The sequence below is a fragment of the Squalius cephalus genome, assembly GCF_949319135.1.
Source record: "Squalius cephalus genome assembly, chromosome: 2".
Lineage (NCBI taxonomy): Eukaryota > Metazoa > Chordata > Actinopteri > Cypriniformes > Leuciscidae > Squalius > Squalius cephalus.
This window is the reverse complement of record NC_137123.1, coordinates 46,924,374-46,937,983: the sequence shown is the minus strand read 5'-3', so window position 1 is coordinate 46,937,983 and position 13,610 is coordinate 46,924,374. Positions and strand designations below refer to the sequence as shown.

Genomic DNA, 13,610 nt, shown 5'->3' with positions numbered 1-13,610 from the left:
TCACTTTTAGTCAGCGTTGATGAAACTCCTCTCAGCTAGCGCGTCTTTTCGAAGTGACAAACAGCCTTGTCACCTGACCTGAATACTGCGTGCTGATTCACTAAAACTGACTTACTGGGTTGTGTTCACAAACAACATGTGTGCTTGTCGGTTTCTGCTGTAAAACATGAACTCGCGATTCCTTGACGGTGGACAATACCGGCTTTTGTGACAAAATGTGTTTAGGGTTCAGTCAATCTAGTCAGGCGTCTATTTCAGCTGAGGAAATTAATGTTACACCGGCAGACAGTATGGTGAGTAAACGAAAATGCAAGCTTTGGCGGAAATGTGTAGATGGACGTTACTTGAGGATGTGGAGAGTGTCAAAACAAAGGTACCTTATATCAATATTTTACGTCTGGCATCGGTGCATTGATCCTTATCGATGTATTGTTACACCCCTAGTAATAACATGATTTAAGTTTCACAATCCTTATGTACACAACTTTATTGTGGAAAGTAATAACTTACAGTTCAGGGAGCAAGTCAGATTCAGTAACTGCTCTTGATTCAGTGAAAAATTCATCCGACTGTACAGTTATGGTTTGGGGTTTGAGATAGTAAAGAAGGGTCAGTTTTAAACTAAGATAATGATAAATATCAATACCAGCATTTTAGGATCCCTTGAGCATTTTTGTTCTAGGGCCTCATTTTTAATTTCTCTAGTACAATGTACATTTGTGGAATATAAAGCTGTCCTATGAGGCAGAGACACAGGGTTTTCTCGAGTTAAACTGACCTGAGAGGGCAGATCTCATTTTTAGACCTGCCCTGGAAACCCAAAAGCTTCTTTCCTCTCACTTCATACAGACCCACATAAGCCTTCAACTAATCTCATGGCGCACAACTATGTGCCGTATGTGCACTGCTGAGCCTCGGCCCGATAGCATGACTGGCACAAGGTAATTGCTGGGAATGCCAGAAATGCAAGGGATTTAACCCTGGCTCCTGCAGAATGTCAGGCACAGCCTTCTGTTGGGAGGAATCCTTTATTCTGCATGCCCGTTGCTTTTTAAATATAGCCTCTCTAGGGCTGTTAGGGGAAGAAACTAGGGTCTGGAAAGGAAGAAAAGGGAATTTTCATTTATGAGATCAAAAACAGATCAAACCACAACTTCACACAAAGGAAATCATGGGCAAACAACGTAAAAGCAGACCATAAAACTCCAATGGTTTGCAGTGATGTTATTTTTTGGTTAAATATTTTTTGTTAATTGAAATAAAGCTTAAACAAAACTAAGAAATGTTGCCTTCAATACATTGGCAAAACTAAAATAAGTTAAAGAATTAAAATGAATACTAAAACTAAAATATATTAAAGCTAAACTATTTTTTTTAAACGTAATAAAAATAAACACACAAACAAATTCAAATGAAAACTGAAAATATAAAAATAAGCTAATTCAAAAAATTGATAAATACTGTGATATCATAATAAATAATACTAAAATAACAGGTGATTTGATTCAAGAAACCTCACTGGTTCTTGCATGTCTACCTACCAATTATATAATTTGTTCTCTCTTCATCATACAAGGTGATCATTACTTTAGGAAAAAAAGATCAAACCAATGGAGCTGTATGCACTACTTTTATTCTACCTTTATGACATTGTTGGACATTGAAACTTTGGACCCCACTGACTTTCATTGTATGGACAAAAACAACTGATATATTCTTCAAATGTTTTGCATTCCGCAAAAGACAGAAAATACATGAGGGCTAGCCTTATTCACTCTTCTATTAGACCTACAGTCAAGGAGACAGACAGACACACATGTTCTGACACACTTTCACTTCAGTCCCCTGAAAAGCGAGGACATGAGGCATTTCTTAAGGTCACAGGGGTCTTGAAAAGCAGACCACATGAAAAGACCCAATTCTCCATTCACTAGCAAAAGGTACATTAACACACATACACATAGCAGTTTCCCAGTCACACTTTAGTCTGGGAACACACTCACTATTAGTTAAGACTTACCTCAAAAAACTCCTAATGTACTGCTTACTAATAGTTAGTAAGAGAGTTAAGTATAGGTAAGGGGTAGGGATAAGGGGATGTAGAATATGGTCATGCAGAATAAGGCATTAATATGTACTTAATAAAGTACTAATAAACAGCCAATATGCTGGTAATATGCAAGCTAAGACACAAGTTAATAGTAAGAATTGGACCCCAAACTAAAGTTACCAGTTTCCCTTCGCTGCCCTGATGAGTGGGTTAAATAAACCAGATCTGCTCTCAACTTCACTACGATACTAGGTTTACATTCACAGACTGAAAATAAAAACCACTGATGATGAAATCAAATAAGGATATTCATGTTGAGTTGAGTTGAATTTGGGTGACCGTGAAAAAAAAAAAAAAAAAAAAATAGCCTATACATTTTAGTTTAATAGGTGAAAAATAAAATAATTTTGCAGGAAGTGGTCCACTTGCATTCTACTAATAAAGACCAGCGTAGAAATATATATATAAAAAAGGAAACACAAAAGAAATGCACATTCTTCTTCATCTACAGCACTTAAATGGAATAATTCAATAAATCACAGACTATTGTGTGAGAGACCATGCAACTACATTATGGTATAGCTACAGTAAGTAGTGCTCACACCCAGACCAGGCCACAAACTGCAGTCGACTCATTCGAGAGTAAAATAACCAAGTGAGCCATTACAATTTCAAATGCTTATGAATCATTTATGCTTAAGCTGCTTGAGGGAAAAACTTCTTCACAAGGTTCTTTAGAAACAAAGTTTTATGACAATTTCACATTTAGAACAAAAAGGCAATCCGCTGGTGAAGCTCTAACACAAGAGTTTTCCACATGGACAGTTTGCAAGGGCATTGGCATTTGAATTTTTTGTTGTTGCTTTTTTCAAAACATCTAATAATATTTTGAGCAGGATTTGAATCACAGTTTCTTTCTGCACAGTTTTTATAAGAGTATTAAGAGCAAATAAAGTTGCTAAAGAAAAAATAAATAAGGCAAAGTTTGCGATGCTGATAAGAGTTTGGCTTATAAGCAAAAAAGCTGATTTGATGCAATTTTTTCTATAAATATTTAGGAAAGCACTAAAAAAAGGTTGTCTGGGTGAGACAGTTCAAAAGTTTGGGGTTAGTAAGATTTTTGTTAATTTTGGAAATTCAGCCAAAAGAGCTATTTTCGGTTTTGAGCCGAAATGGTTTTGGAGTTAAGGTAAGTTGAGAGATGCATTATACCTTGCCAAAATCAATCCGGTCACGTAATCACCCAGTGTTTCAACCAGGGAAAGATGTCAATAAAACAGCTTGTAAACAATACAATGTCACTAAACGTTACATTTACCTCAAGAAATCTATTCAATGTCCATAAACTCATTAGTTAGCAAGAAAAAAAAAATGCTATTTGACTGTTGAATGTTAACTAAAATAATTTATTATTTATTTTTGGTTTAAATTTTCGGCCAACTGCATCCTGAATTTTCTGTTTCGGCCCAGAATCATCATTTCTGTGCGTCCCTAATTCAAAGATAGAGTAAAAACAGTAATATTGTGAAATATTACTATTTAAAATAACTGTTATATGAAAATGTGATGGCAAAGCTGTCATCTTCAGTGTCAAATGATCCTTAAGATTCTTTGAATAGAAAGTTTGAAAAAAAAAAACAGCTTATATTTTAAATATTAAAATATAATATTGTTTTTACAGTCACTTTTGATCAATTTAATGCATCCTTGCGATTTATTTGTGGAATGAGCATTAATGGCATAATGTTCAGTAGTGTTGATCGAGTGACAAAAATTGCCATGTTGAAAAATTATTTCTATTTATAAAAGTGATATACATGAAACTGAAACTGTCAGATTTAGATTGTGGTTTTTGCAGATGAAAAACAATGTATAACACAATGAGAAAGGAAAATCTGGTCCACATTCAGCTGCAGTGTGAATGTAGTCTGAGAAGAGCTGACATTGAGGATGATGTCACAGCTGGCTCAAACCTGGAAATGGCAAATTAACCAAGAGGCCTGGGATTGTTGCTGCTTAGCTGTTACTGCGGCTTCTCCCAGGAAAGTTGTCACAGATTCATGCATGTCAATATGGTATCAAATAATCAAAGCACAACTCAAACTGAAACTTTGAGTCTTTGGTGGCCTCATGTGATTAAGAGTGGAACTGCATGAAAATGCAAAAAGATTATTTTCACAGAAAATAAATCCAAATAAAAGACTTGGATTTAGAAATGCAGTAACATGTCAGGCATTGAATTCTCTTAGTTTGGTGGCATAAAATGTAAAATACTTGCTAGAACAGGTGAGCCTGCCTCAATTCATTATCCAAAAAAATGTAGCAGTTTCCTCATTGCAACAGCGTCCTGTCACTCTTCACCTGTTCATCTAACTTTTACACATAATGGGGGTTGCCAGGCAACATTTTAAAAGGCTTTCACAAGAAAGGTCCACCTCACAGGAAACAGAGTCATCTGCCCATCCAGACATAATGTCAGAGCACACCTGATGTCCTCACTTCAGTCTTGAGTTAAAGACTGCATAAATGTACTCCATATTTACCATATTTAAGACCACAGCAGTACAATGACTATTGTACTGGAGGGAGAGTCAATTCAGCAAGTAATTGATTGTTAGTGACCAAGGCATTGGGAATCAATAAAATATTAATAAAATATGTCAGAGCCATTGTTTTGTCTCAAGACGCACACCGGTAATGTTTTTTGTTAAGGGATGTTTTTTGCATCTAGATGTTTTAATTCAACTAAGGCCTAATTCTTACTTAATCTAAGCCCTGTTTGTGAAACCAGGCCTTTATGTATAATTTTCCTTTGATTTTGGAGTGAAAAATGACATCTCACAAGATTAACCATTTAGGCTTTTTGTCTAATTGTAGGAATGGGGTTGAAACTCACAATCTTTTGGTAGAAGATGCGATCATGGTCTTGTATAAACAACCCTGACACTGAATATAAAAAAAGCCAAATACTCAAATAAGACAGCAGAGAGCTGTAGATTATAGATGCATGAGGCTGTGAGTGTGTAAACCTCATGCTAGTTTCCTTCAGTTCTGTCTGGTGAATGACACTCAGACCCTTGAAGAGTTTAGAGTACATGAATCAGTGCGCTAGCCTGAAAACTGCTCTACAGAAGTCAAACGATCAAAGCCATAAATATGAAGTATTCTACCACCTTCATCCAGAAGAGCACACAATGACAGTCACACACAGACTCACTCAAACACTTCACTCGATGCACAATCTTCTGAACGGTGGTAAAATTATACCTTTCTTGAAATATTTACTATGTAATTATCCTCAGTGAATGAAAAACCAGCTCGGTATGCAAGAGAAATTCCTTCAATCTAATTAAAGAGGCTTTACGTGACCTCTGACTTCGCTTCACCCAACAGTTTCCCAGAGGACAGGTGTCCAACTACTGCCTGTGTGCTCGTTCTCTCTTGTACACAAACACAAGTCAGGAATGTCAAATGGAAGTTTCTGTAACAAGTCATTGTGTGTATTAGACCCAATACATTCAACTTGAGATTTTAAGTACCTTTCAATAAATACATTCATTTATGGTATAATGTTTGAACCATTAGGTGCACATGGTCCATGATCCAAAATCCACCCCTGTGCTTCACTCTGGGCACGACACCGTCCAGGTGTTAAGTCTATAGGGGCTTCTCCAAACTGTAACTCCCACCGATGTGGGAAAGACGTCAGAGAACAATACATGTTTCACATTGTCCACAGCCCAAGATTCACACTGTTGGCAACAATGAAACCGACATTTGGCATTGGAACGAGTCACCAGGCAGGTTTGGCTATAGCATCTCGACCATGAATATTGACTCTCAACGAGCAGTTTTGGTGGAAACAGGAGAGTTGAGGTGCACATTTAATTCTGCAGCGAGTAAGCAGCTGTGGTTTTATGTTTTTTGGATATCAGTGTTAGTACCTGGACATCCCTTTCAGGCAGCTTCCTCTTGCGTCAACAGTTACTCCTGTTGGATGTGGTTCGTCCTACGTGGTGGTATGCTGACATTACCTTGGATACCATAGCTCTCGATACACCACAACGATTGTCCTGGTCACAGATGAGCCAATGAGACGTGCACCAACAGTCCTCTTTTGATCTCGGATATGTCTCCTTATGTTGATGTACAGCTGTGCTATTGCTCAGCTAATTCAACCTTCACACTCTGCTCTTACTGATGGAATGTAAAATCAGTGAAGATTGGCCACCAGGCAGCGCATATACTGTATAGGTGTGAAACCTCCAACACTATATTGGCCAGTGTTTCAGTGTTGTTGTCCAACCACTGTATATCATTATTCCCCTAGAACAGAAATTCTAAGTGGGCCTCAAGGTGGCTTGAGATGTTTTAAAATAAGACAAACCAAGCTATAAAACAAGCTAAACCACAGAGAAAAATGGTACTTCACATTTTAATTACTCATTTTCAATTTCGTTATTTGTAGACACTCTTAATTTCTGTGGGGGGTCTCAAAGTCGAAAAGCTTGAGAACCAATGTTACTGTCACATGCTAAAAGATGAGAACGACTGCTTTAAAACATGTCTGGAAACAGAAATAAAATTAGCCAAACAAAAACCATTTTTGTAGTGATTGGTAGTATTCATCACATGATGGAATCTCACCTGTGCACTTGTGAGGGAGAAAACAGCCCATCTGCAGATGGCCATATGGCACTGTATGCCAGTAAGATTACAGATACCGATCACAAAGATACAGATGCAGCTTCTTTCCTAAAATAATTTGTTTACTTCAGATATATATCCATAAAGAAACATATCCATAAAAACTAAACTAAATCAAAATTTTGGTGAAACTAAATACAATTAAGTACATCTGAAAACATTATCTCACCAGAAAATGTAAAACTATAAGAAAGCATGAACCTTACAAATGCTCGTTTACATGATGTGATTGGAGCTCAGCGCAGAAGCTTTCATGGCACGATGTCAGCGCTCAATGAAACGTCTTAAACCCACACACCTCGGCAGTAATTCACAGCTCTACATGCGACGCCTGTACCGCACGACATGCCAGAGCCAAACGCAGCTTCCCTGACAGTGTGACAGTCCGCCTCCACATGCGTGTGCAGGAACAGGTTCAATTAATGAGCCCTGCTGTCAAATCAATCACATCCACTCAGTTAGCATTCCTGATCATGAAATGAAACTCAATGCAATGATAACTTATGATTTGAGTTTCATATAACAGAACTACACAAAAATCTACATTATAACTTAGTTTTATACTGTACCATTGCATTTTTATTTTATTTTAAATGCTTCATGGGCTGTATTGGTTAAAAAAACCTGTTTATTAAAGGTGCAGCAAGCGATTTCTGAGAAACTGTTGATATTTGAAATCGATACCCGAACAAACACTCCCTTCATTGCTCCGCCCCCAAAATAACAAACACACTATGCAACACAGGAAATGACTAACAGCTAGTGCTTCAGCTCCAGTATTAACGTGGGTCCTAATTCTTACCTGATCGTAACCATTCTTCTTCCAATTATATTCCCCTGACCTTTTCCTCTTTGGTAATATCTCAGCTATCTCTTTCAACAGTCTTTCTACAAACGTCCCGCTTGCTCACTCTCTCCTCCCCCACCATAAGCATATACCCCTATTGCTGCTTGGCAAGAGTGTTTTGGGGCTCCATGGATCAGTCCGATCCACTTTGATTTGATTTTTCTCAACATTTTTCCAAATATCTTCATGTTTCACATAAGTCAGTCAATACATACAGGTTTAGTGACAACCTGAGGGTGAGTAAAAGACAGAATTATATATATTAAAAAAAGATCAAATAAATTTGTCTTGCAAATTTGTCTTTCTTGAAAAGATTAGTCATGTTGTGATCATCTCTTGAGGTTTTGTTCATGGTGTAGAGGGTTTTTATTAAATTAACAAAAAATAAACACTTTTGACTTGACTGTTACATAAGTACAGTCAGTAATTATGCACAAACATGGTTACGAGGAAGTATAAATGAAAACCAACGCGTAGCCTACAGCGTAGAGGCTCCAGCGTAGGTCCAACGCAGAAGTATAAATCAGCCTTAAGGAATATAACTCTATTGAACAGAACACACAGGTCTTGAGATGTGTTTTTAAGCAAGCTATTTTTACCTTGAAACACCATCCTAAAGCAGAAAAGTTCATGTTGCAAAATGTTGAACCAACCGAAGCACAATGCAACAGCCAAAGAAATCAACCTGATGCATATGTAAATAGGCTTACAATTTAAAAACTTAAATAAATAGCACAAATGGACACCAAACCAGCACAGACAAAATGAACGAAATGGCCATCTCTAACTGGTTTCCTAGTAAGTACAGAAGAAAGAAGTATATACAAGCTGTTTTATTGCATTGTTAAAATAAGAATAAATGACCACCAGTCTATACGTATTGTACTGACACAACACTCGCAGCACTACACAAGTTGATCTCACGCTCCTAGTTTCACACTACAAAAACAAGAAAAGCAGACAGTGGTTCAGACAGAGCTGTGCCATATGACTGTGTGGTGTTGTGTCTCAAGAAAGGGCATATATAATGAGACGTGCATATGAAACATTCAGAGCGCTCTTCCTGTGAAGAAGCTGCTTCAGGCTCCGACAGATGGTGCCAGTCAGATGATCCCAGAGCGGGAAAGTGCCAGTGCTTTCCTGTTCTCACCTGGGGATGAGGGGAAAATGGGAGTTTGTGCTTCTTGACCTACCTAACCGAAATCTACACTTTACGTAAGATGTGCCACTTTACACTTAAGCTGTCCTCAAGAGAAATGACAATGCTAATGCAGAACTATATTGCAGGATGGTTTCTATTAACTAATATTAGAAGAAAGTGTATCAAAAAATAAAAACAAAACAACAAAAAACAAAACAACAACAACAAAACAGGGTATGGGGAAAACTGTGTCAGGACAAGGGGTAAGATGTATCATAGTGAAAGATTAATATAAAAAATAAAATAAAATAAAAAGACCATTCAAAAAAAATTGCTGCACATTATTAATATTTCATAAAATATCCCAGAAAAAGGACTAATATTTAGAATATAAAAACAATTTGTATTAGTAGTTACATTAACATTCTGTATTTCCTGCATTTGAAGGCAAAGCTTACCATCACTATAAACTAATATAAAGGTGAAAAGAGGTGGAAAAATAGGTGAAAAATGGGACAGTCCCCTTTTAAATGATATGATCATATAACAAATGTGTATATTAAAAGGGAACAGTTTACCACACTCTTCACTACTTGCCCCTCAAAAGGCAGTACACCATTCATATGAAGTCTAAATGAAGCACATGACTAAAAAAAAAAGTTTTAAATGCAAATACACATTAGGATTTTCATATTCGACAATAACAGCAGGATATTATGCAGAGTATTTTATCCATTGGGTTACGATTGGATCAGGAAAAGTACAGTATTATCGGTCAATAATTTTATCTATTAAAACCAAAAAGACATTTAAAAGTGTTTTCCTTAAAATAGCTTGAATGTAACTCTACACCTTGCCTCATAGTAAACACGGTTCTATGAATATGCAAATTAGCACCGCCTCCACTCACACCAGCTCAGAGAATCACACGTTGACGTGATTGATTACAAGGTAGTTTGTGACATCAGAAACACCAGCGATTTCAAACCGCGTTTTTGAAACCGTCTTTGGTTCACTGCAGTTTTAAAGAGAATGGTGTTGACTTATGAATTTGCACATGGTTTGTCTTAAAGCATATTAAAAACACCACATAGCCATTTAAACAAAATTAAAAGCTTCATTTTCACCTCAGGGGGACTTTAAAATGAAAGTAAATGGGGTCGCTTTTGATGTTATGGTGTCTTTATAGCTAACTGCTTATTTTCCGGCCATTTCTGATGTCAAAGCTGACAATAATTGCAGTCATCTTCCCAATTCACAACCCCAAAATTCAATCCCAAAGACTGTAGAAATATCCAGCAATGCCTGCAAATACAGTAAATCTAACATGACTTCTCCAGTGTAAATAACACCGTAAAGTAAACCCCCTGTACACAGCCCGTGAGCGGTTTTGAACATACAAGAGGGCAGCAAGTGTTTCATGTCTCTTTAAACACAAGTCTAAGACCAGATCAAAAAAGTGCAGCTTTTGATGCCGCAATCTCTTTTTGAAATCAGAGAGCGATTAGGCCTACCTCTTACCCCACTTGACGACAGCACCGGCTTAACATCAACTTACCAGACACAACATGTCCATTTCATCTTCCCTTCTTTGAAGGCCATCTGTGAACCCACACAGGCTGTTTAAATACACTTGGCACTCTTAATGTGGTTGTCCGATGCGGACAGTCTTCAAACAACCGTACCACCTTTAGCCAAGTGAGTATTTCTACATGCCAGTCTATACGACTCATTGAATAGACAAGCTAACATCAACATTTTTAGCTGAATGTCTCTCCTTCTCTCACAAACACACATCAGTTGCTGTACTCTATTGGTTTGTCATTAGACAGCTGTCGTAGTAGTTACATTGCAGGACTGTGGCCTTAAATGACACTGCAAGAACTTCAGAGAATAGTAGGATTTAAAGCCAATTAACCATCTGTCGTTAAAATTCCCTAAATTAGTCTCAGACGGCAATAGCTTTAAAGGGAAAATGTGAGTGAAAACAGTTTGTTTTAGCCATACTGAAATTAAATTGTATCTATCATTTAAAATCATCAATTTATTCTGGGACATGCACAGAAAAATCTTTGAATCCTCAATGATACCAGCTTCTTGAAAAGGATAGGAAGAAAAGTTTTTGTGGGTAGGTAAATATATATTTCCAATCAGTTCATGTTTAATTAATGACTTCATTTAAGGAATGCCTTTTGGGCATTTACTTCCAGCTTGTTCATTTTTCAGATTGTTTATCCATTGCCTGATTCAATAGTCTGTTTGAATCTATAAAACCCATGGCTAGGGTTCAGTACAGATCTGAAGAGGCTCACAGTTCACATAACACATAAAAGGCTTGAGCTAATTACACCTTACATAAACCATGAACAATGACCACAAGGGAACAACAACACTCACCAGATTTCTGCATGATTATTATTAAATATAAGCACAAAAAGTCCATCAACTTTGAGCAGATAGCTGAGAGTAATAAAAAAAAAATAAAAAAAAATCACAAGACAGGAGACCAATTGAAAATGGAACTGAGTGAACACTGTGACAAACTCAGTAGTAAAAAATAAATAAATAAATAAATTCCTTTATTCCATGGCATATTAAAAAGTTTAATTTTGGAGCCTTTCTACATTTGTCAAAAGGAATGCTGAACATTTTAAAGCGCTTAGTAAGGCAGCCATTTCAACACAGGTGCTCAGAAACATTTTCTAACCAGCTAAGCAATTTCCAAAATGCAAAGTCACATGTTAAAGACAAGCTTTCACAGCTGTTTTTATCACTGAACTAAACAAAAGAAAACAAAAAAAACTTAACATGCTTCTACCAAACCAAATAATGTTTGGCTACACTACAAAGAACAACTAAAAAACAAAACTAACTAACTAACTAACTAACTAACTAACTAACTAACTAACTAACTAACTAACTAACTAACTAACTAACTAACTAACTAACTAACTAACTAACTAACTAACTAACTAACTAACTAACTAACTAACTAACTAACTAACTAACTGTCCATCCATCCGTCCATCCATCCGTCCATCCATCCGTCCATCCATCCATCCGTCCATCCATCCATCCGTCCATCCATCCATCCATCCATCCAGTTGAAATTAAATGTGGATATTGTCATTATCTACTTGGAATCTATTTTTACAACTAACATCTATGAATTTACACAGTACAAATGAAAAGTCTTTACAATTCTTGAGTCTTTCAGAGTGACAAAACTCACTTTTAAATAGGCTGTCTACAAGGGATCTTTGAAAATGTAGCTAATCAGGAACCAAACAGCAAGGCAAGACATTTTTGAGGTCAGGTTTCATCTCCTACCATTAAAAGTTTGTTTATGTGGAACTGCTGTCCAAGATCATTTATTCAGTCCTGCTAAATTCAACCTTGAGGTCAAGACTCTGACTTGAGGAACTGACGTCAGATGAGAAAGTGCTTCAGACGTACACTTCTTTTTTTCTGTTGTCCTGCATGAGGGAATTCAATCATTACTGAGCTTAACGCAAACACTATCAGTTAGCCTAGGATATTGCTTTTGAATACAAATTTGACATTAAAACCCAGTTACTTTTACCCAGCATTTTCAAGAGCTCAACATTAGCATACTATGAAAAGCCCTGAATGCATAATTACCAAACAGAGATAAAACACACTGAAACCACATTTCCTCAAGGAAAATATTTTAGACTGACCTCATTTACAAAGCTTCAGCATTCCTATTCACGTTATTAATGAAATCTTGATCTAGCCAAGGGGAACAGGACAACAGCCACAGATGTGCTCAGTACCATTGAGTCTACAAGGCCAGCTTTACACTGCAGGTCTTGATGCCCAATTCCAATTTGTTGAGAATGTCCGATTTGTTTTTGGACAACCATCTTACATCTTTTAAAAGTGATCCCTTTCCAATATCTGCATTTCCACTTTCCACTTGGCAAAACAACCCAAGGTAGACGTAGTGACCTAGGCCGAAAAGGAAGTAAAAAGTCGCGATTTGCAATGGACGCAGACAAAATGATAATACAAGCTTTTGCTTTCTGCACCATCTTTAAAGATCAGCAAAACATTTGGCGGGGGGAAAAGACAAGACACTTGAGTTGATGTCCACCTCAGTTGACGTCATTCGCCACCATCACTTTCTTTTAATGACGTACGACTTGCATTGACGGGGGAATATCCCATCTGTCCGCTTACATGGCAGAAGCAAATACACGCATCCGATTAATATCAGATTCATTTCCACATATGAATGAGGCCTGAAACCGATCTGAGAATATCGAAATCCATGTGCTTTTTTCCTGAAAAAATTCATTTGAAGAAAAACATCGGTAACACTTTAGCTTAGGGTCCAATTCTCAATATTAACTAGTTGCTTATTGGCATTCATATTACTAGGATATTGACTGTTTACTAGTACATATAAAGCACATATTACTGCCTTATTCTGTATGACCATATTCTACATCCCTTAATGCTAAACTCTTTTGTTGCCTTGACAAGAGCGCAAAACTTAAACTTAACTACCTTACTAATAAGCAGTAATTAGGAGTTTGAGGCAAATTAATTTGCGTCGTAATTAATAGTGAGAGTTGGACCCTAAACTAAAGTGTGACCAAAAACTCTTTAGCGTCTTATATACACACACACATATATATGTGTGTGTGTGTGTGTGTGTGTGTGTGTGTGTGTGTGTGTGTGTGTGTGTGTGTGTGTCTATATATATATATATATATGTATGTGTGTGTGTGTGTGTGTGTGTGTGTGTGTGTGTGTGTGTGTGTGTGTGTGTGTGTATGTATATATGTGTGTGTGTATGTATATATATATATATATATATATATATATATATATATATA

The 13,610-nt window shown here is 36.8% G+C and overlaps 1 protein-coding gene across 1 annotated transcript in view; it reads right to left on the bottom strand.

The window, feature by feature from the left end:
- Positions 1-873: 873 nt before the first annotated feature.
- Positions 874-13,610, bottom strand: part of LOC307149385 (uncharacterized protein) — a gene marked incomplete at its 3' end in the record, with an annotated part of 91,170 nt that continues 78,433 nt past the window's right edge. The window contains exon 4 of the mRNA XM_079855682.1: positions 874-1,095. Within this exon, the coding sequence (XP_079711808.1) occupies positions 874-1,095 (222 nt within the window). The remainder of the gene's footprint in view (positions 1,096-13,610) is intronic.